Source organism: Aquarana catesbeiana, linkage group LG05 (assembly GCF_042186555.1).
Source record: "Aquarana catesbeiana isolate 2022-GZ linkage group LG05, ASM4218655v1, whole genome shotgun sequence".
Classification (NCBI taxonomy): Eukaryota; Metazoa; Chordata; class Amphibia; order Anura; family Ranidae; genus Aquarana; species Aquarana catesbeiana.
The window spans coordinates 456,526,200-456,549,671 of NC_133328.1; the positions used below are offsets into that span (position 1 = coordinate 456,526,200).

At 41.0% G+C, this 23,472-nt stretch overlaps 1 protein-coding gene across 1 annotated transcript in view; it reads right to left on the minus strand.

The window, feature by feature from the left end:
- Nucleotides 1-21,239: 21,239 nt before the first annotated feature.
- NAPG (NSF attachment protein gamma) overlaps nt 21,240-23,472 on the minus strand; it is a 37,226-nt gene continuing 34,993 nt past the window's right edge. Inside the window, exon 12 of the mRNA XM_073631336.1 lies at nt 21,240-21,781. Within this exon, the coding sequence (XP_073487437.1) occupies nt 21,638-21,781 (144 nt within the window). The 3' untranslated portion in view covers nt 21,240-21,637. The remainder of the gene's footprint in view (nt 21,782-23,472) is intronic.

Genomic DNA, 23,472 nt, shown 5'->3' on the forward strand with positions numbered 1-23,472 from the left:
AGGGTGGCCTCTTGCACGATTCTCGTCCAAGTACCCCTGGTAGTGGAGACAGGGACTGCTAGGGCAGTGGAAGGGTGCAGGTGCCTGGCAGCTGTAGGAGTGAGCTGTAGCTTGAAGACACAGGTGTCCTTCCAGTGGTGGTGTGGAGTCTGGTCACAAGCCTTGTTCAGCTGGAGCCAGGCAGAGAGGTGCAGAATCAGGATCAGTTTCAAGGTCGGGAACAGACAGAAGTTAGAACATGCTGGCGGTGGGGTACCAAATCAGGAGACAGAAGAGACGTGGTCATAAATCCAAGCCGGGGTTGGTAACATTAGCAAAAAGCAGATAAAGCAGGCAGGGTGATCAGAGAGAGGTGTCAGATGTAGCCGGGTCAGGAAGAAGGTCAGCAGACATAGATTAGCATCAGGGACACAGGAACCAAAGATGAAGGCAATCCAACACCGAAGGCAGGCAATTTAAATAGGCTGCTGGGTGCCAGAATCTGTGGATGCGTGTGCACGCTAACGTGTACGTGCACATGCTTGCACGTATGCACCAATGTGCATCCTTGAAGCAGAAAAGTGGTGGGAGCAATAAATGGCCAGCTGCCAGGAGACAATTTTATGCCTTACACCGCAAACACGTAAGCAAACAACTGAAACAGGACCAAAAAGGTTTTTCTGTGTGCTACACAGTGGCAAATACTGTGAAGGCGTAAGACCTCCTTGTGGGGTGAATGAGTCCGGTGAGTGCATTTCTTATGGGGCACCTTTTAAGAAGCACCGAATAGAGTCTTTTGAAGAACACCTGTCATTTTAGTTTTCATTTTAATTTTTTACCACGTTTTTATGATATATGGACTTTCTAGTGCACCAGCACTTTTTTATTAGAGGATATCATACGTTATTGATGTTTGTTACCATACATGATTATCACAGCAGTTAGTTGCATTTAGTATTGTGTTTAGTTGATTTTAGTACTGTGGTTTTTTGCACAGGAGCAATATATTTATCAAAGGTTGGATTGTTCACCAATTTGCATTTTAGTATTATCACACCAGGTTGTTGTCACAATCGCTCAGATTATTTGAACATTTGCACATTCATTTGGCTTATTTGTAAAACCTGCACAGTCATTACACAAGGAATTCACCCTTTACTAGCCAGGGGTTTAAAATACTCCACATCAGAACAGCGCCACTTCTACCCTTCTATCTTCCATTTTCTTATATTTCCACATTTGGTGGATTTATTGGTAGAGGCTGCAGTTCTCTGTCAGGATCTCTCCATAAGCGCGGGAGTTCATATATTCCCAAATATATATTTTTCACAATGCGCATCCTTGCTCGTCTTTGGATTCTATACTTGTGACTCTGCACATGAGCATTAGAATTAGCATGGGAATTGGCACCTACTGAATATAGTTACATAGTTACATAGTTACATAGTAGGTGAGGTTGAAAAAAGACACACGTCCATCAAGTCCAACCTAAGTGTGTGATTATGTGTCAGTATTACATTACATATCCCTGTATGTTACGGTCATTCAGGTGATTATCTAATAGTTTCTTGAAGCTATCAATGCTCCCCGCTGAGACCACCGCCTGTGGAAGGGAATGCCACATCCTTACCGCTCTTACAGTAAAGAACCCTCTACGTAGTTTAAGGTTAAACCTCTTTTCTTCTAATTGTAATGAGTGGCCCCGAGTCTTATTAAACTCTCTTCTGCGAAAAAGTTTTATCCCTATTGTGGGGTCACCAGTACAGTATTTGTAAATTGAAATCATATCCCCTCTCAAGCGTCTCTTCTCCAGAGAGAATAAGTTCAACGCTCGCAACCTTTCCTCATAACTAAGATCCTCCAGACCCTTTATTAGCTTTGTTGCCCTTCTTTGTACTCGCTCCATTTCCAGTACATCCTTCCTGAGGACTGGTGCCCAGAACTGGACAGCATACTCCGCGTGCGGCCGGACCAGAGTCTTGTAGAGCGGGAGAATTATCGTTTTATCTCTGGAGTTGATCCCCCTTTTAATACATGCCAATATTCTGTTTGCCTTATTAGCAGCAGCTTGGCATTGCATGCCATTGCTGAGCCTATCATCTACTAGGACCCCCAGGTCCTTTTCCATCCTAGATTCCCCCAGAGGTTCTCCCCCCAGTGTATAGATCGCATTCATATTTTTGCCACCCAAATGCATTATATTACATTTTTCTACATTGAACCTCATTTGCCATGTAGTCGCCCACCCCATTAATTTGTTCAGGTCTTTTTGCAAGGTTTCCACATCCTGCGGAGAAGTTATTGCCCTACTTAGCTTAGTATCGTCTGCAAATACAGAGATTGAACTGTTTATCCCATCCTCCAGATCGTTTATAAACAAATTAAATAGGATTGGTCCCAGCACAGAACCCTGGGGAACCCCACTACCCACCCCTGACCATTCTGAGTACTCCCCATTTATCACCACCCTCTGAACACGCCCTTGTAGCCAGTTTTCAATCCAGGTACTCACCCTATGGTCCATGCCAACGGACCCTATTTTGTACAGTAAACGTTTATGGGGAACTGTGTCAAATGCTTTTGCAAAATCCAGATACACCACGTCTACGGGCCTTCCTTTATCTAGATGGCAACTCACCTCCTCATAGAAGGTTAATAGATTGGTTTGGCAAGAACGATTCTTCATGAATCCATGCTGATTACTGCTAATGATATCATTCTTATTACTAAAATCTTGTATATAGTCCCTTATCATCCCCTCCAAGATTTTACATACTATTGATGTTAGGCTAACTGGTCTGTAATTCCCAGGGATGTTTTTTGGGCCCTTTTTAAATATTGGTGCTACATTGGCTTTTCTCCAATCAGCTGGTACCATTCCAGTCAATAGACTGTCTGTAAAAATTAGGAACAACGGTCTGGCAATCACCTGACTGAGTTCCCTAAGTACCCTCGGATGCAAGCCATCTGGTCCCGGTGATTTATTAATGTTAAGTTTCTCAAGTCTAATTTTAGGAATGAGCATTTACTGCATGGGAATAAGCACCTGCTGCACGAGATCCCTGACACTATTATGGTAATTCCTAATTCACAGGTATCATAAAGAGCAAGATGAAATGGGAAATCGAAAGATATACAGCAAAAGAAAAAAAAAAAGAAGGAAACTTTCCCCCCATTTCCTGTCCAGGTGACCGGGATCGGAAAGAGCAGATACATTTCCCTTTAGGGTAGTCTGGCAGCATTTAAAACCTAGCAGAGTTTTTTTTTTATCCACAACTAAGAAGAAGTTTTGGAAGGGGTTGCACTTTAAGAAGCCATTAGATTGTGCTTGCCTATTTTGGTGAAAAGTAAAAAATTCTTGAATTCTAATTACAGTCGTGTACATTGACAAAGTGACAGCGATTCAAAAAATGTTCTAAAGTCTAAAAGTCTATAACAGTTAAATGCATCACTTTTCTGGAATGTGTTTGGTAATATTTGGGTACTGTTCCCTGCTATTGTATCCTTCGGATTTTCTTTTTATTGCTCCTTTGTTCAGTGTCCACCTTTCGAAAATCTAAACACTTCAGTCGTTTTAGGAATGTGCTTACACAAGTGTTGTATGATGTTAATGAGCGAACAGAAAAGAAAGTACAAACAACAGAGGATAGCACATCTGTAACACCTACATGTATAAAAATAAATTGGAAACTGAAATAGAATCGCATTCTTTTATATATATACAATAGAAAAATGGGAATCTCCGGGTGTGTGTTCTAATTACAACAAATTACAACACATCTAAATTTCTGCAGCAAATACTTTGCATAGCTATAAATATTTTTAGACTGTGCCTGCATTGCTATCTCAAAGTACTGTAAAATAGAAATCATATTTGCCATGGTTGATGAAAATAACAGAGTGTTCCCAATGTTGGCTGTGCTTCTATTAATCTGAGCCCTGGGGTGCAAGGTGTGTGGGTTCAACTTCACATAGCAGCTGATATAACACAGAGGAGAGGTTATTTTTCTTCATTTTTGTTGTGCTTGGCTTTGCTCTGAGTCCTGCAACAAGTGAAAGCAGTGGGCTCTGCCCCACTTTGTATTTTTTTATCTTGTATTGAACTGCATGAGGTTATCGTTTTTTTTTTTGTTTTTTGTTTTTTGTAGTATGTTGACATCTAGTGGCGGTTTTTGGTAATTACACCTTATTTACTATGGGATTTTGATATCTTCCTATATCCTCCCCTCTTGTTTGGTGCTAGTTGGTTTAGTTAGCTAACTAGACCCTTCCCATTTCTTCCATGTTCCCTCAGTCAGTGTTAGTAATTAGGAGACACAGAGCCTAGGAAAGTTATTGTCTTCTTACACTTCAAAGGACTGGAAAAACCTTTTCTGTACCACGGTTAGCTGAAGTAAAGAGAAGTTGGATTTAACTTTTGTGTCTTCTTAAAGAGTTAAGCTGCCTGTAGATGGTGCCAAGTCAGCAGGTAACCTTACTGTTCAGACAGACTTGGTCTAAGGAGGTATGTCAATGTATAAAAGGCGACTTTGAAACATAAAACCTTTGAGATTTACAATTGTACAGTGTCATGGCTATAATAAGGCCAAATGTCTGTTTCATGTGGAACACCCGCTTTTATTAATACATCAATATACGTGTAGCACCATTCTTTCTTGGCCCCCAGAGACGGGGGGAGGGGGGGCAGGACTTCATCCCAGGGCTAAGTCCATGGCAAAAGGTGGGGGTTGTACGACAATGGGCACCAGTCACTTTGACAAAATAAATTGTATTTATTTGGCAGCAACAGAGAGGGTTACCCAGAGCACAGTTCTGTACAGATGCCAGTCTCCATTTCCAGCTTTAAAAAAATAAGCAGCTCTAAAATGTAGTTCTGCATTTCTGTAGTTTAGCAGTATCTTGTTCAGTGAGTAGTGGTATCTATCCATTCTTCAAACAAGTTACCAGTCCTCTGCGAGACGTCAGCTGCTTGCAACTATCCAGGGCACTTCCTGGCAGCGATCCTTTCTCCTGGAGCTCCAGCTTGAAGCAGTATTAAGCCCAAAAGCATGCATTTATTATATTGCAGTTTAACAATTCTTAGATTTGGTGGCTGTATTACTTTCATTTTAGGCTTTCTTCTATTTTCATCTGTTAATCTGGAAAGTAAGTCTGCTATTTTTCACAAGCCCAAGCTCTGCAGCTGAATGTATCACTTTACATGGATGAGACAAACCACCTAACACTGGCAGGGCTGATTAAAATGATCAGCTTTTAATTATTTATGCAAATTCTTTATCTCAAAAGCCTGTTTGCTGTAACTGATTATAAAGTGTGAGCTGGAGTTTGGCTTTAGTTTGTTAGTGTATTTAAATCTGAAAATATATTTAACACTACCCCTCCCCCCCCCCCCCCATCCCCAGGCTGACGATGCTGCTGTCTGCTGTGCCTCCTGTTCTCATTCCTTCATTGTTGTGCCTCACTAATACAGAAGGTGTGTTACTGGCCAGATTACCAGGTGAAACACAGAGGAGGAAAAGCCAAAGAAAGGAAAACTGTTGCAGCCACTAAATCTAATGATTAGTAAGCTGCAATATTTTACATTTTTGGTTTTGGGTTTAATACTGCTTTCAATATAGCTTTAGACTTCTATCCAGGGCTGATGTTAAAACACACAAATTAGGCAGCATGCTTAGGAGGTTAGCAGCACTCCTCCACAGGCCTAAACCTCCTCGACGTTAACCCAAATATCCTCCGGCTACAGTAGTTAGCCGAAGGATGACACAGATATTTATACTCCAGCCCTATTGCCTTTTTACTCTCAAGTGTGTAGACTGGTGCATTGTGTTAACCAGGGAAATCACCCACCATTCAGATTCCAGAGCATGCAAAGGACAGGAATCCAGACCACTGTCAGACATTCTTCCTCTGGATCCCCCTGGTCACACAAACCACCCCAAGTACTTACCACCAAGATTGTAAGCTCTAACGAGCAGGGCCCTCTCAGGCCCGCCATTAGAGGGGTACCACTGGTACTCCGGTAGGAGTCCAGGGCACACAGGGGGGCCTGGACAGCAGAGGTATTGGTGGGGCGGAGGAGAGCAATTACAGAAGGAAACCCTGTGCTGCCCTCTGCAGCAGCTGAAAGCTGGTTTCTCCTCCTCTCCCTCCCGCCGACTTTCATCAGCTGGAGGGAGAGATACAGATAAGGGCAGATCTAGGGGGATGCTGGGGTGGGCACCCAGATTTTAGTTGTGCCCCCCCAAGGCCTAACCTTCCTAATGATGTTATGCCTGAGAGGCCGCTGATCTCCCCCCACTCCTGCTTGCACTCAGAGCTGGGACAAGGGAATGGCATCAAGGAGCAGTGAGAGGAGAAGTGGCAGAATGGAGAGAGCCCGGAGGAGGTGCGCTGTGTTGTGCTCTCCAAGCTCTTCTCTCCTGTCAGAACAGCTCTCCTCATCAGACTGTACACACACACAGTTTAATTACCGCCCCCTATCTCCTCCAAGGGCTGCTTATCTCCACGCAACAGGAAATGTGAGTAGGGGGTGCTGTTCTGACAGGAGAGGATGAGGGGGGGGGAGGTTTTAAGCTTACAGGGAAATTGTACACAATGAGGGGGGAATAATAGTTTTTGTTCCGGATGTTTGTGGAGGAGGGGGGATGGGCAGCTATCTGTGCCGAGAAGTGTAAGGAGTATGGAGTATGGGGGGGATATTTGCTAGAAGGAGCAATGGGGATATATGTGCTAGGAGGAGGGTTTGAGAGTTTGGGGGAATTTGAGCCGGGGGGGGTTGGGGGGGATGTTTGTGCTAAGAGGGAGGTGGGGAATTTGTGCTAAGAGGAAGACTTTGTGCTGGGAAGGGTAATTTGGAGGGGGTTGTGGATTTGTGGAAGGATTGGGGGGATTTGTGCTAGAAGAAGGGATTGCAGGGATTTATGCTAGGAGGAAGCATTTGGAGGAGTAGATTTGTGCTAGAATGGAAAATTTGAGAACAAAGAGGATGAATTCTAGGCGGGTAATTTTTTGGGGTAAAGAAGATTTCTGCTAGGAGGGGGAATCGGGTGGGATGTGAGTTGGGAGGTGGGATTGGGGGCAAATATTTGTGCTGGGAGGGGATATTTGAACTGGGAGGAGGGGGGAGGGGAGGCCCTGTCAGGTAGTCTTTTCGGGCCCCTTGATTTCTAACGGCAGCTCTGGGCCCTCTGATTTATCCTGTATTGAACTGTATTGTAACTGTACTGTCTGCCCTTATGTTGTAAAGCGCTGCGCAAACTGTTGGCACTACATAAATTCTGTATAAAAATAATAATTCCACCCCATACCATACCCTGTGCTTTCCGAGGCTGTTTGTCACAAGGAAAACTTTAAAAGATATATATATATGGTTATATATGGCTCATATATAAGATATATATATGGCTCATGGTTAGTGTTTGTTTACTGTTTACTTTTTAAATCATAATGACAACAGAAACTACCCCCCTCTCACCCTAATCAAAAGTTTACATACCCTGGTGATTTTGGCCTAATAACATGCACACAAGTTTAAACAAAGGGGTTTCAATGGCTATTAAAGGTAACCATCCTCACCTGTGATCTTTTTGTAATTAATGTTTGTGTATAAAAAGTCAATGAGTTTCTGGACTCCTGGCAGACCCTTGCATCTTTCATCCAGTGCTGCACTGACGTTTATGGATTCTGAGTCATGGGGAAAGCAAAAGAATTCTCAAAGGATTTCCGGGAAATGGTAGTTGAACTTTTTAAAACAGGAAAGGGATATAAAAAGATATCCAAGGAATTGAGAAAGGCAATCAGCAGTGTTCAAACTCTAATCAGGGAGTGGAAAATTAAGGGTTCTGTTGAAACCAAACCACGGTCAGGTAGACCAACTAAAATTTCACCCACAACTGCCAGGAAAATTAACTTCAAATAACTTCAGGTGAAATACAGGACTCCCTGAAAACATGTGGTGTGGCTGTTTCAAGATGCACAATAAGGAGACCCTTGAAGAAAGATGGGCTGTATGGTCGAATCGCCAGAAGAAAGCCATTACTATGCAAATGCCACAAAGTATCCTGCTTACAATACGCCAAACAGCACAGAGACAAGCCTCAAACCTTCTGGCACAAAGTCATTTGGAGTGATGAGACCAAAATTGAGCTTTTTGGCCACAACCATAAACACTACATTTGGAGAGGAGTCAACAAGGCCTATGATGAAAGGTACACCATTCCTACTGTGAAACACAGAGGTGGATCGCTGATGTTTTGGGAATGTGTGAGCTACAAAGGCACAGGAAATTTGGTCAAAATTGATGGCAAGATGAATGCATTATATTAGCAAAAAATACTGGAGGAACATTTGCATTCATCAGCCAGGAAGCTAGGTATGGGATGTACTTGAACATTCCAACATGACAATGATCCAAAACACCATGTCAAGTAGACCTGTCATTGGCTACAGCAGAATAAAGTGAAGGTTCTGGAGTGGCCATCTCAGTAGCCTGACCTCAATATCGTTGAGCTACTCTGGGGAGATCTCAAACGTGCAATTCATGCAACATATCCCAAGAATTTACAGCAACTGGAGGCTTTTTGCCAAGAGGAATGGGTAGCTTTACTATCTGAGAAGATAAAGTGCCTCATCCACAAATACCACAAAATACTTCAAGCTGTCATTGATGTTAAAGGGGGCAATACACAGTATTAAGAACGGGGGTATGTAAACTTTTCCTCAGGGTGATTTAGGTAGTTTCTGTTCTCATTATGATTTAAGAAGAGTAAACACAGCTGATAATAAATGGCTTGAGCCAAACACTAACCATGAGTGAAAGAAAAGTTTTTGTGTTATCATTCATATTCTCTGAAAAATGGCCAAGAAATCATAAATTCTGACAGAGCACTGTATGTAAACTTATGAGCACAACTGTATATATATATTTTTTGCATTCTAATTTTTAATGTCCCCTCCACATAGTCAAACAGGCACGGTAGGTCATTGTGGTGAAGGTAATCATCAAAATGGTAATGAAGACTGGGTGAAAATAAAATTTTGGCAAATATGGTAAGAATATAATAAAAGGTATCTGGAAGAAATTCAAACCAAAGTGCAAAGCATAGGCTCTAAACATTACACTACTATGCTTTTTGGATGGGAGATAAAGCATAAAATAATGTAATGTTTACCAGTAAACAATTCTCCCACAACCCTGAAATAGTAGCAACAAAAGGCTCAAAGGATTATGGTTACAGATCATTACCAATGGTGAATGTATTTATAGCACAAAACTGCGCTACTAGGATACATTGGGATATACAATGTATATGTAAAGCGCTGCGAAAATTGACGGTGCTATATAAGTACCTTAAATGATAATAATAATAACAAGCAAATAAAAATGATGATGGCAGTGAAGATGGTGATTCCTATCTAAAAATAAAAGTGCATACAGATTGTGCAGGTGTAGATGGGTGTCCTGAACGGTAAAATACCTGCTATAGAATTATTAGGTTAGTTACACACAACACATTTTATTTCCCCAACACATATATTGTCAGCTAGTCAGATGAGTACTCTGTATTTCTTGGAATGTGGATGGAATGCATGCAGCAACATAATTATCCATTCAGGCTCTGTGACTTATGGCTCTCCTCATGAAATGTTTGCTGATGTTGATGTAAAAGCTTTCTCCTGAGCTCTTAATCTACACATCATTAATTCCCAGCCCAATGGCCTTGAGATAAGAACCAGGGACTAACTCCCATGACACATCAGCAGTAAGCACAGTTTTGTCCCACTCAATACTCCATCAACCAGCAATGAAGCATTTTCTTTTGTGCCTCCTGTGCTTGTTTAATTGAACTTGCTGTTAAACAATAGTAGTTTCCTCTACAGCGGTTAAATGGCTTCATCAAAACATTAGTGAATAATTCATGTGAGCCATCATGAGAGATGTTTATGGTGGACAGCTAAAGCTTGTATTTATTAAGATGGCAAAAACTTATCTAAATGGACCATCTTGCATTATCCTTAAAGAGGCTGCAGTCATAACAAGTCCTTTTAACTGCTTGCCGACCAGCCGCCCCAGTTTTACTGCGGCAGAATAGCATGGCTGGGCAAAACGATCGTTACCTTACGTCACTTTGGCCTCTGGCCACTAGGGGCGAGCGCGCCGCTAGAGGTGTGCGCTCCCGCAGCGTGTGCCCAGAGCCGATGCGAGTGCCCGGCAGGCGCGATGACCGCCGAGCTCCCATGATCGCTTGTGACAGAGTGAGAGCCGGGATCTGTGTGTGTAAACACACAGATCCCGGTTCTTTCAGGGGAGTAGAGACAGATCGTGTGAGTATGAACACCGATCTCTCTCTCCTCCTAGACAGTCTCATCCCTCCTACAGTTAGAACACACCTAGGGAACACAGTTAACCCCTTGATCGTCCCCTAGTGTTAACCCCTTCCCTGCCAGTGACATTTATACAGTAATCAGTGCATCTTTACAGCACTGATCACTGTATAATTGTCAATGGTCCCAAAAATGTGTCAAAAGTGTCCTATTTGTCCACCGCAATATCGCAGTCCCGATAAAAATCGCAGATCGCCGCCATTACTTGTAAAAAAAAAATAGTAATAATAAAAATGCCATAAATCTATCCCTATTTTGTAAACGCTATAACTTTTGCACAAACCAATCAATATACGCTTATTGCGTTTTTTTTTTACCAAAAATTTGTAGAAGAATACATATCGGCCTAAACTGAGGAATAAAATATTTTTTTTAATAAAACATTTGGGATATTTATTCTAGCAAAAAGTAAAAGATATTGTTTTTTTTTTTTTCAAAATTGTCACTCTTCTTTTGTTTATAGCGCAAAAAATAAAAAACGCAGAGGCGATCAAATACCACCAAAAGAAAGTTCTGTTTGTGGGGAAAAAAGGACGTAAATTTTGCTCGGATACAGCGTCGCACGACCGCGCAACTGTCAGTTAAAGTGACGCAGTGCCATATCGCAAAAACTGGCCTGGTCGTTGAGCAGCCAAATCTTCCGGGGCTGAAGTGGTTAAAATGACATTTTTGAAATCTGAAAGAAAAAGTTGAGGTTTTATGTTTGCACATCTCCTGGTTGGATGCCTGGTCATTGATCTATTGTGTAAAGTAGGCCAGTGTGTGAAGGGTATCTAATCCACATATTCACACCTGCTCCCTTTTATACCTCATGCTTTGGTCATTACAGCATTCGATATAGACCGACTATTGACATGTACCAGACTATGTAGGTATTACTTATGAATCTTAAAGCACTTGACTTACCATTGCAAATGTTCCATATTTTCAAAGGACAATAATCAAAGCTACAGATTTTACACATTTTTACCACTCATAGAAACTTGCCATGCTGCTCGCCTGCTTTGAAATTGGTATATTTTTCCTTGGGCCAGTGATATTTTAGGCCCAAATATTATAGTTGCCAACATTTCAAAAACATTTTTAGGGACACTTATTTTCCGAAAGCTAGTGTAGGTGGAGCAGTATGTCAGTTAGGGGTTGGGTCACCCATTTTGTGGGTGAGAGCCACCATAAAAATATGCGGCGAGCCGGCGAAAAATGAGTGTGGTTTAAATTACGCAAAATATTGGGTGTGGCTTAAAGGGGTGTGATTAAATACAGTCCGAGATGACTGTGCATAGGATGCAGATAACATGAAGATGATACTGTGCAGGGGTTAACCCCTTCACGCCTAAGGGTAAAACAAATCAAAATGCCTAAGCAGAATTTAGCAATTATGAGATGTGTTAGTAAAACTGTATATCTCTTTACAACTACTTTGTGCATCTAGGTGGATTATACCCTTTTTTATTCAAGACTAATTTGGCTTTTATTTGGAAGTAAAAAGTTATGGATAGCTCTTGTTTTTTTTTTTTTTTTTTTTTTTTATCAAAGAAACCCTGACCCTAAATAGTAAAAAAAAGAAGATCCTCTCAGGCTGCATAGGGAAGTTATGTGGTGTCTACATTTTCATAATTATTTCAAGATGCAACGGGCCTTGGTTTCATAGAAAATGTTACTCCAGCTACTTTCACATATGGTCAAGTTCAGAATGCTTAAAAAAAGCAAGCTGTGCAAGAAAGGCTGACTTAGCAAATCAAGCTATAAGCAGGTCAAATATATAACATCATTGTCAGGACGCCACAGGACAGTCTGTGTGATGTAGTCTAATTTTACCCTACAGATTGCACATGTTGATATAATAAATGTATACTAATTTATGAAATACATATAACCACACCAGATAATTTTCCCCGTGACTGTAATGAGACAGCATTAATGTTCTAACTTATGTTATATGGCCAACAGTAGTTTAATAGTAGAAAGCAAAAAAAAATCAAAGCAAAAGCTGAGATCTTAAATACAATTGGATCATCCGTGTTTACAAAGAAAATATTAATTGCCAAAAAATATGTTTTAGATGTGGCTAATACTTTCTATTCAACAGTGCCCAGATGATACAGGAAGAGGCACATTCACACCTATCTTAAATAGAGATTGATGGGTATGAAAGCTTGTTGGTAGAAAGTTATGTGCTTTAAAGAACCCGTGCTTTATCCATTCAAGACAAGACAAGAAATTTAAATTCCCTACCTGGTTGCACCTCTCCATTTGCCAGGAGCAATGAGACATACCCACAAAGTCTGCGTTTGAGACCCATGTGACAGCATCAATTTTTGGTGATAGCAACTCAGGGCGGGGTCCTTAGCCTTGAATAAGGGCCAGGTTGCGACTTTTGGCAGGGAAGCAAAGAAATGTGAGTATACGTGAGGCGCAGGGTTTAAGTAAAAGATGTAGTTTTCTCTGCATTGATAAAAGCACAAGTTTATTTTAACCTTGACCCCTTCCACTCTCCCTATTATGACAATGTGTAGATACCCTGAAATAACAGATGCTCAGATCTCTTGAACTTAAAATAAACAGCATAAATCAGATCCTGAACTTCTTAGTTTGTTAGTGAAAGGCACTTGCCACCAAAAAGGCTTACTTGCAATTTTAGCTGAGTATTAACTGTTGTGTAACACCAAGCATTAAGAAACACTTAAACCTTTTAATTAACATTTTCTTTGCTAGGAGTCAGGTCCCATTTGGCTTAGCCAATTTATCTTTTTCATTTTCACTCATAAAACAGAACCCCTCCCTAACCATGTATTTTATGAAGACTCAGGAACGGTAGCATTAAAAATTTGTATTAATTTTGTACATTTTATAATGACACTTGCTCATAAATTTATTACGTATATAAAATAAAAACATTGCAACTAAACAAAGAAGATAAAGCTATGAGAGTTTTCAACTTCCTGCTTACCCATCTACTGTGAAATGCTCAGTACTATCCACTTTCTAACCACAGGAAAAGATAAATTAAGTTTTGTGGACTTGATCAATGAAGATCAAGTCAACAAAATCTATTTCACTCTCCACCCTCAAACAATTGTGGGTAACTGTAAATTTAAATATTAATTCTCTGATTGGCCCAGCATGTGTGTCATTATCACATCAAAAACCAACTGGGTGTGACTGTGGTCCAGAGATAAGCAGAGGACAACAGGAGGAGGGCACAACACTACACAGGGCCACATGTCAGGACACAGGTGTATGCTTGGAGACCAGGGGCCAATGGAGGTTGTAATTTTGTAAACTAATATTTTCAGTTTGCACTTTAGTGGAGAAAACCCTACTTAAGTCTAATTTACTTTAAAAAGAAGTGTACCTCTGTTTTGCACAGACGTCTAGAATGATAATTGCCTCATTCTAGAACTTGGTAGAAGGCCTTAGGTCAAAGAACATTTTTGGGCCAACATATCTGGGCAGTAGCCAGAAGTTAAAAACAATATTTAAATAATATATTTGTGAATAGGCGATAGCTGCTTTTGAAATACCAACAGGACAGGCCTTCCCCTCTACATGCAGATATTCCATGCAGTGATTGGTGGCAAAGTGCTCACTGAGGTGAAGTGTGAAGACAAGGATGCATGTGTCAATAAGGACATGAGGTAGTATCCACCTTTATTGCCTCTCTCACAGGCAACTTGTTAAAACTATCACCTGCTATGGCCCTTTTAGGTATCAACCTTGATACTTTCCCATTTCAATACAGAATATTACTGTATATATGTGAGGAGGAAACACTCTGAAAAGATGTATTTGTTCTCACCTTCCAAATTTCTTAGCAAAGTATTTACTGCAGCATTTCGAACTAAGTCACTTTTACTTACAGTACACATACGAATTATTAGAGGTAGGGCCACATAAAGGGAAAGTAACCACTATGTACTGGATATTATATTATTTATACAAGTCTATGATCATTATTGTATCACTTTATAGAGTATACACTTTGATATTTAATTGCTTCAAAATTCATTAATATGTCTACGAAAGGATGGGCCATTTTATGCTACAATAGAGTTACAGAGATTCCACAACTATGTTCATGACTGATATGTGAACCATTTGCTCATTTGTTTTATATAAATTACATTTCTTTTCTTTTCCACAAACCAGGAAGTCATCATTCAGATTGGGCAGGGTCCAATAAATAGAGATCTCACTTTTAACAACTCATGTAGTTATGGGACAAGATTCCCAACCCTTTGATGTCTATGGCCTAATAAGGGAGTAGGATCTTTCCTAATTAAATGGTATCAGTGATGTCACACAGGGACCATTCTTTAAGGCCCCTTTCACACGGACGGATAGAATGGTGCTTTTAGCTGCGGATTTTCTAATTTTCTACCGCAGCTAAAAGCACACAATGCTTTCCTATGGCCCCATTCACACACTGCGTTTAGCTGCGAATTAGATACATGCGGTTCTGTGTGGATAGAAAAAATAGAATTGCCTGCGTCCAGGAGCAATTTAGTGCAGCTATCCGCACATAACCGCAGGTAATCGCAGTGCACTGTGTCAGCTGCGGATAACAGCGCCGAGCTGCTCATCGGGAAAGGAAAAATAATTTTTCCTTTCCCAATGAGCGACAAGCACAGGGATCCGACTCGGATCCCCGCCAATGCCCGGCACTGTTTGGTATGAATCTTGAGGGGGAACTCCATGCCAATTTTAAATAAAAAAACGGTGTGGGTCCCCCCCCCACGGGCATACTAGGCACTTAGGTCTGGTACGGATTTTCACCCCAAAGCACCTTGTCCCCATGTTGATGACCACGACCCCTAAAACGTCACAGTCCCAGCATGCCCAGGGACTGTGACGGCATGAGGGGGCGGGGTCACCGCCTATATAAGTCAGAGCGGAGCGCCCAGAGTGCATTCCAGCCGGAGAGAGCATTGTGTCAGTATCAGAAGAGAAGAAGAGAAGAGGGAAGAAGGCAGAAGGCAGCAGACCGGGCTCCTCCGCTATAGCAAAAGAGCGGCAAAAGAGCAGAAGATAGCGGAGGAGCCCGGCAGAAGACCCGGAGAGTGCGGAGAAGAACCGGAGAGACCCCCGAAGTCGGAAGAAGACCCCCGGAGCTGTCTAATAAATTACTTTAAAAATCCGTGTAGTGTTTTTTTTATTGACACTTTTTACCTAGGTGAATGGGTAGGGGTACCATGTACCCCATACTCATTCACATAGGGTGGGGGGCCGGGATCTGGGGGTTTCCCCCTTATTAAAGGAGGCTCCCGGATTCTGATAAGCCCCCCACCCACAGACCCCGACAACCAATGGCCAGGGTTGTCGGGAAGAGGCCCTTGTCCCCATCAACATGGGGACAAGGTGCCATCGCGATCCAGCAATGTACACATTGCTGGATCGAGATGGGGCTCAGGTGATTATTAGGGGGGACTGCTGCACAGAAAATAAAATGCATGAAGGTAAAAAAAAAAAACCTTGAGCCTTTAGAACCACGTTAATGTTAGGCAACATGTGTAGGTGATTGGATGTTTTATATTATTTATTTCTAAAAGTGGTCAACACTAATTTCCCCTAATCTTCCCACTCAAGTAGTGGGACCAGCTAGCATCTTAGAGATCTATGACATATGCATAACCAGAAAATGCTTATCATTAGATCAAGCTGATTGCAGTAGAATAATGAGACAATTGTGTCTATCCGCATCCATCAACGTGGAAGGTATTCTCCAGCCAACTGATATTCCTTACCCATTGCTATTGTTCTCCTAAAATAGGTTAACCTTCATTGCTAGGCTACAGTCTAAAAACATGCCTACTTGACTGATATCAGCATTTCTCTTTGTGTAACAATCACTCAATGGCCACTTCTTCTAGCTGCCATCTCAAATATATAGGCACCAATTTCCTAAGGGTATTATTTACTGTAAGGAGGGGGGAGAGAAAATGATAAGAAAAGCACAGTGGCTGCCTGTAGGGGCCAATCTTGTTTCACATCCTATTCTCCTAAAAATTAAATAACTAATCTATCTGGTTACTTAAAAGTTGTTCATTTTTCCACGTTTTTTTAATCACACCTATTATTTTAGCTCTCCAGATATAGTAGCTATCTGTGAGTAGTTTTCATTTTTCTACCCATTAGTCTAAACCAAAGAAATAGTATCCATTACGAACTTAAAAAGAAAAAAAAAAAAAATCACAGTCCATTCAACATAAAAATGTTTAACAATACAGAAATATTTATTCTGGTGTTACCAGAACATATGCTGTGAGACAAAGATTGAAAAGTAGCTCCCTCTACTGTTCTCTTACATTTGTACATTTTCATATACACCAACACAGCGCATTTGGATACCAGTACAGTAAAACCTTGGATTGCGCGCATTATTCGTTCCGGAAACATGCTTGTAATCCAAAGCACTTGTATATCAAAGCGAATTTCCCATTAGAAATAATTGAAACTCAGATGATTTGTTCCACAACCATTTATTCATAAGTCCTTCAGTCTATAGTCCATATAAAAAGATTATAGCATTGTAATAGGTTGTGTAACCATAAAATGTCCATCCACAAATGGAAGTCTCCACAAGGAGATTAGAAGCAAAATCCAGCAGGAGCTACAGAGTATAAAAGAGAAGAGAGGCGCCTCTAAGTGTAGAAATACGGTTACATTTAATGAACGGGCAACATTTAGCAACTCACATGGTTGATGATTAAAAGAGGCACATCTAAGTATGCAGGCATCCGGGGCGGCTGCATTTGTTTTTACTTTTAGACTTTTTCTTCTGTATTGTCACCTGGTGATCTGGCCAGCAAGTCTTATTTTTCATCTTCCTTTAACAAACCGAGCTGACCAGGAAATGTGCCAGTTAGACAGTTGAGACAAACCATTTAATACAGACAGGAGTGCTTACAATGCAATGATCAGCTTTGATTCATTAACATAAAAGCTTTATTCCACAATTAAAAAACTGTTACTGTAACTGCTTGCTGACCAGCCGCCGCAGTTTTACTGGCCACTTGGGGCGAGCGCACACGCAACTGCAGCGTGTGCCCCGAGGGCGCGACGACCGCCAGGTACCCGCGATCGCTCATGACAGAGCGAGAACCGGGATCTGTGTGTTTAAACACACAAATCCCGGTCCTTTCAGGGGAGTAGAGAGAGATTGTGTGTTCATACCAAGTATGAACACCGATCTCTCTCTCCTCCTAGACAGTCTCATCCCCCCTACAGTTAGAACACACCTAGGGAACACAGTCAACCCCCTGATCGCCCCCTAGTGTTAACCCCTTCCCTGCCAGTGACATTTATACAGTAATCTGTGCATTTTTATAGCACTGATCACTGTATAATTGTCAATGGTCCCAAAAATGTCCAATTTGTCCGCTGCAATAACGCAGTCCCGATAAAAATTGCAGATCGCCGCCATTACTAGTAAAAAAATAATAATAAAAATACCATAAATCTATCCCCTTTTGCAGATGCTGTAACGTTTGCGCAAACCAATCAATATACGCTTATTGCGATTTTTATTACCAAAAATATGCAGAAGAATACATATCGGCCTAAACTGAGGAAAAAAATTGCTTTTTCAAAATTGTCGCTCTTTTTTTGTTTATAGTGCAAAAAATAAAAACCGCAGAGATGATCAAATACCACCAAAAGAAAGCTTTATTTGTGGGAAAAAAAAGGACATCAAATGTGTTTGGGTACAACGTCACACGACCGCGCAATTGTCAGTTAAAGCAAAATCTTGCGAGGCAGAAGTGGTTAAAAATGTTAGCTGGAGTTCTGTTAGTCCATCTAACACTAGCCTTTGCAGATTTACAAACCTGCTGTCCCAGGGTAACTCCATTTCTCTTCCATCCAGAGTAGAGGCACCATAAGACAGGAGGCATGTTACTAGCTGGATCATCTGTTGAGAAGAAAGAGGGAAAAGAAAAAGCCTAAAAAGAAACCGAATGCAGCCACCATGGGATTGGTAAACTGCAGTACATTACCTTTTTGCTTATAATACCTCATTAAAATTGATTAAGTACCATACTTGTATCTACAAGTAGAGTGGAGGGCCACAGCTAAGTTTACACCCTTGCTGTACTTTGTCCAGGCTGTATTAAGTCTAGCTGCAGTGTTGGGACAAGTTCATCTTGCTTTTTCAGCACCATCAAAACAAAAAAAATTCAGCAGTTGACATACAAAAAAAAAAAAAAAAAAAAACACGAAGGGAGGTAATGAGGGCAATAAAAAGAGTCAAGTGTTAACTAAACATTTAGCTATAAAGTGGATGTAAACCCACTCTCATCATTTCTAAATTACTTCCATAGAGCTGATCTATAAGGATATACATGCCTCCTGCATGTATCCTTACCTGTCAAATGTCTCCCCTTTAGCTGCTTGGAGCCCTGCAATACCCCGGATTCTGTGGGCGGGTCTGTTGTCCAGGGCTCGGTGGGTGGAGTTGTAATGTCAGTAGACTCACCGCCCACCTCTACAATCCCCTGAGCCAGGCATCGATATTTCTTACACTGAACTTCTGCTGGTCTCGTGGATTATGCCCCATGATCACTAACATCCAGTCAAAACCCAGGAAAGTCACCACATGACTTCAGCATGCCCAATCATGCTGAGGTGTGGAGCAGCCAATCCTGGGAGAGCTGGAGAAGTAAGGAGGAGGGGATATGAAGTACACGGAATTCCTCTCTCACACTCCTGCATGAGATAAGAAAATCACCTGTCTGTCACAGTAAGGGGGGAAAAAGGAGACCTATTTCTCTGTGTGTCTGTTTTTATCTTACTGAAGAAACATAAGAGGACTGCTCTGAGCTGGATTAACTCTTCGTTGCAAGACTGGGCACACATGAAATTACATCCTCTGCTGTAACAGATATGAGTCTTAATAAAAAAAATTGGGGTTTACATTCACTTTACGGATTGATAAAAAGTAATAAGGTATAACTGTACATTTTATTCTTCAATTTTTCTTCTTTAGACCCCTTTCACACATGTGGACCATTGGTCTGTTTTTCATCCATCCGTTGACAGATGAAAAACAGACATCAATGCATTCCTATGGAAAGATGGATTTAAATGGATGACCTTCGGTGAACATCCGTTTTTTTGAACGGATGAAAGTCCTATTTTTCATCCGTTAAAAAAAGCAAATCGGACAAAAAAAAAAGGATGTAAAAAACGGACAGCTGGCAGATGTGAAAAAACGGATGAAAAACTGATTTAAACTTCATCCGTTTTTTCTTTCAAAAAAGTGACTGAACTGATCAAGCGAACTGTCCGCATGTGTGAAAGGGGCCTTATTACGACACAAGAATTATGTTTCAGTACAAAGGATTTTTTTTTATCTGTCATCAGAGCTCTAGGACAGTTGGTCTCTTGGATGTTAATCCTGAGGCAGAGCAGGCAGCTGTCCCAGACAGGGGAGCTTTGCCGATTACACAGGCCATGCTCTCATTATATATTCTGCAGGACTGAGCTGTCAGTTTGACAGCTTGATCTTTCACAGTGCACAGATATGACTGCCCTCACCTGTATCATGGACCTCAAGGGTACTGCAGGCCACCTGTTGGACACCCTAGTTACATATACTAGTATACAAATTGATATACGTAGCTAAATGTTTTCCACAGTTAGCTATTTAAGTTCCATTTTGCTTATTTGTGAAGGTAAATCAACCTAGCATATCTGTATATACATGATAATACCAAAAGTATTGAGACACCTGACACACAAATGCCATCCCAGTCTTAGTACCTAGGGTTCAATATTGAGTGCAGCTATAACAGCTTCAACTCTTCTGGGAAGGCTGTCCACAAGGTTTAGGAGATGGTCTATGGGAATTTTTGACCATTCTTCCAGAAACGCATTTGTGAAGTCAGGCACTGATGTGGACAAGAAGGCCTGGCTCACAGTCTCCGCTCTAATTCATCCCAAAGGTGTTCTATTGGGTTGAGGTCAGGACTCTGTGGAGGCCAGTCAAGTTCCTCCACCCCAAATTCGCACTTCCATGTCTTTATGGACTTTGCTTTGTGCACTGGTATAATTCATTTTGTGGGGGGGGATTATGGTGTGGGGTTGTTTTTCAGGGGTTGGGCTGTCCCCTTAGTTCCAGTAAAGGGAACTCTTAAGGCATCAGCATACCAAGACATTTTGGACAATTTCATGCTTCCAACTTTGTGAGAACGATTTGGGGGATGGCCCCTTCCTGTTCCAACATGACTGCCCACCAGTGAACAAAGCAAGGGCCATAAAGACATGTATGAGCGAGTTTGGGGTGGAGGAACTTGACTGGCCTGCACATAGTCCTGACCTCAACCCGACAGAACATCACTGGTGAATAAGAGTGGAAACTGCGAGCCAGGCCTTCTTGTCCACATCAGTTCCTGACCTCAGAAATGCGCTTCTGGAAGAATGGTCAAACAGTCCTATAGACACACTGCTAAACCTTGTGGACAGCCTTCCCAGAAGCGTTGAAGCTGTTATAGCTGCAAAGGGTGGGCCAACTCAATATTGAACCCTAGGGACTAAGACCAGGATGACATTAAAGTTCATGTAAAGGCAGGTGTCACAATGCTTTTGGTAATATAGTGTAGAATACTTTAAGAAAACGTAAAAAATCCACCACTGACAGCATTTAAAAGCGGACACACCTTCTAGTCCTTCATAAAAATTGGCTGGAGTTCTGGAGTTGGCTTTGACTAATATATATATTATATAGCTCTGATGGACAGTATAAATGACCAAATCCACTAATTTTACCATAAAGCCATAGTACTAAAATACAGGCAATATGCACACACCAGATGGATAGGTTTATAGCATATATTAAATTATATTCATACATATATATCAAAAGCAGCTCCAATCACACATAGTGCCATCTTTAAATATTTAATAGCCATGTTATAATTACTTCTAGTAATTTACAGAAAACACATTTATACAAAACATCATTCACTTATAGTTAGAGAAACTAATAAATGAAAAAAAGGACAAAATAAGATTACATGCCACAGTTATATTTCATATTCTAGATATAATTGCTAGATGTGCTACACTGGGGCATAACATTGATCCATAGACCTTTTGATAAATATTGGCATCAATGGAGCTCTCATCAGAAAGAATGTGGTAGAAGTGGAAATGAGTTTTTGTTTTGTGCCAGACAAAGCAATTTACGAACATCCGCATAGAGGTACGTCCTCTTTATTCTGAGCGGACTGGATTCCACAGACATACATGTGCAGTCACAAGCAAACAGAGTACATTATTAGCATAGTCCTCCTTCATATTCATCATCTTCCTCTTCATGTTTGGGGCCCCCCTGTGCAGAGGCGGAATCCTGTGAGGTTGCCGGAGATTTCTTCTTGGTTCCACCTCCTGGTACGCTCAAGCTCAAAGCCAGTTTAGCATACTATGACCAAACAAAATCAATCAAAAGAATTTGATGTTTAATAGATATTTAATATAATGAATATACTGCATGTGGCATAAATATAAACAAATTATGCTACAAAATATTTCCTCATATTAGTATAGTAATGTCATCTTTTAGAACTGGACAGTAATGTTGACCCACCTCTATACAGTCCAGTGATGATGGCATTCTATTTCATATAAGGGAAACTTCTTTGGAAAATGCACCATAAATTAATAAAATTATGTCACATGCACATAATATTTTGATAACTGACTGGACTTAAAACAGAACTTAACTCATATTTTTGTGTCTGCTAAACTGAAGATAATTTTTCAGTGGCGTGCTACCAGCGCTTGCTTTAGCCTTTTTGGCTTAGGCCAAAATGGAGCCCCCCTTACCTAAGGACTCCTGGGATGTCAACGTCACATACACAGTGTAGCATCATCAGGAGGCTGTCTGCTAGGATCCTGAAGAGATGTCACAAAAAAAGAAGGCTGCACTGCCAGGCTTGATTTACAGGGAGGATGAGGATAATAATTTATCTCAGGACAGCAGACCAGGTCAGAAATGAACCCTTGGGGAGTAAAAAGTTCCCCTTTAGTATGCTTCAAGCCATTTTGTTTTCTTAATGGACTAGCAAAGCGTTATAATCTCTGTCATGACTTTATTAGTTCTGGTGAACATTATAAGTTCTAGTGTTCACTGTTCCAAGACCAAGAGTGAGGGAAAATCTGGAATTTGAGTTCTTACTGGGTCATGAATACAGGGGAAGGCTTTGGACATTTGTTCAAGTTACGACTGTTCCGATGACAAGAACGGATTTCCCTCACTTTGCAGAGATCTCATTTCCTGTGGTGTCTCAAAACGGGAAATGAGGAAAAATCTCTCCAGTGAAACACAGATGACAAAAGGAAAAAAAAAAAAAAAAAAACTTTTCAGGGCTTTTACTTATTTTCTTTTGAACAGTAAAACAGGGACCTACAGATGTGTTATTAGATTGTATTAGATTGTAAGCTCTTCTGAGCAGGGCCCTCTTAATCCTATTGTATTGTATTGTATTGTATTATAACTGTATTGTCTCCCTTTTATATTGTAAAGCGATGCGTAAACTGTTGGCGCTATATAAATCCTGAATAATAATAATAATAATGTGTAAATGCATTAGTTTATTTTATGAGGGCCTTAAAAGCTCTAAAATGCAAACTGCGACCATCTTCCCACTGCCCCAAGCCTCCAAATTAGGCTTCAAGGATAAGTTCACCTTTAAAGAAATAATTCATATTTTTGCAGAAAAAAAAAAAGTGCATTTTTTGTATTTTCCTGCAGGAGTCTGGAAAGCATTGCCTAAACCTCCATACGGACTGTCAGTTTAAAAGCTGCAGGGCTTGTGAATGAACTACAAAGGCAATAATCAACACCCTTGCAGTTCATTCAAAACCACAAGCTGTCTGTCATTGTGGAAGAAGGGACTTGTAACTCTTTCTCTCACAGGAAACTGCGAATGAATGATGCAGCTGTGTGGGTGGAGCCCTGCAAGGTCATGCTCTTTTTAAAAAGTGACATTGGGTGTGGGGAGAAGAACCCCTGCCCACTGTCATAGGGGATGAGGGATCAGGGGGAGAGGCGGCAGAACTGGAACATGTTATATGTTTCACCATAAGTACATGTAACATATTCCAAAAGTG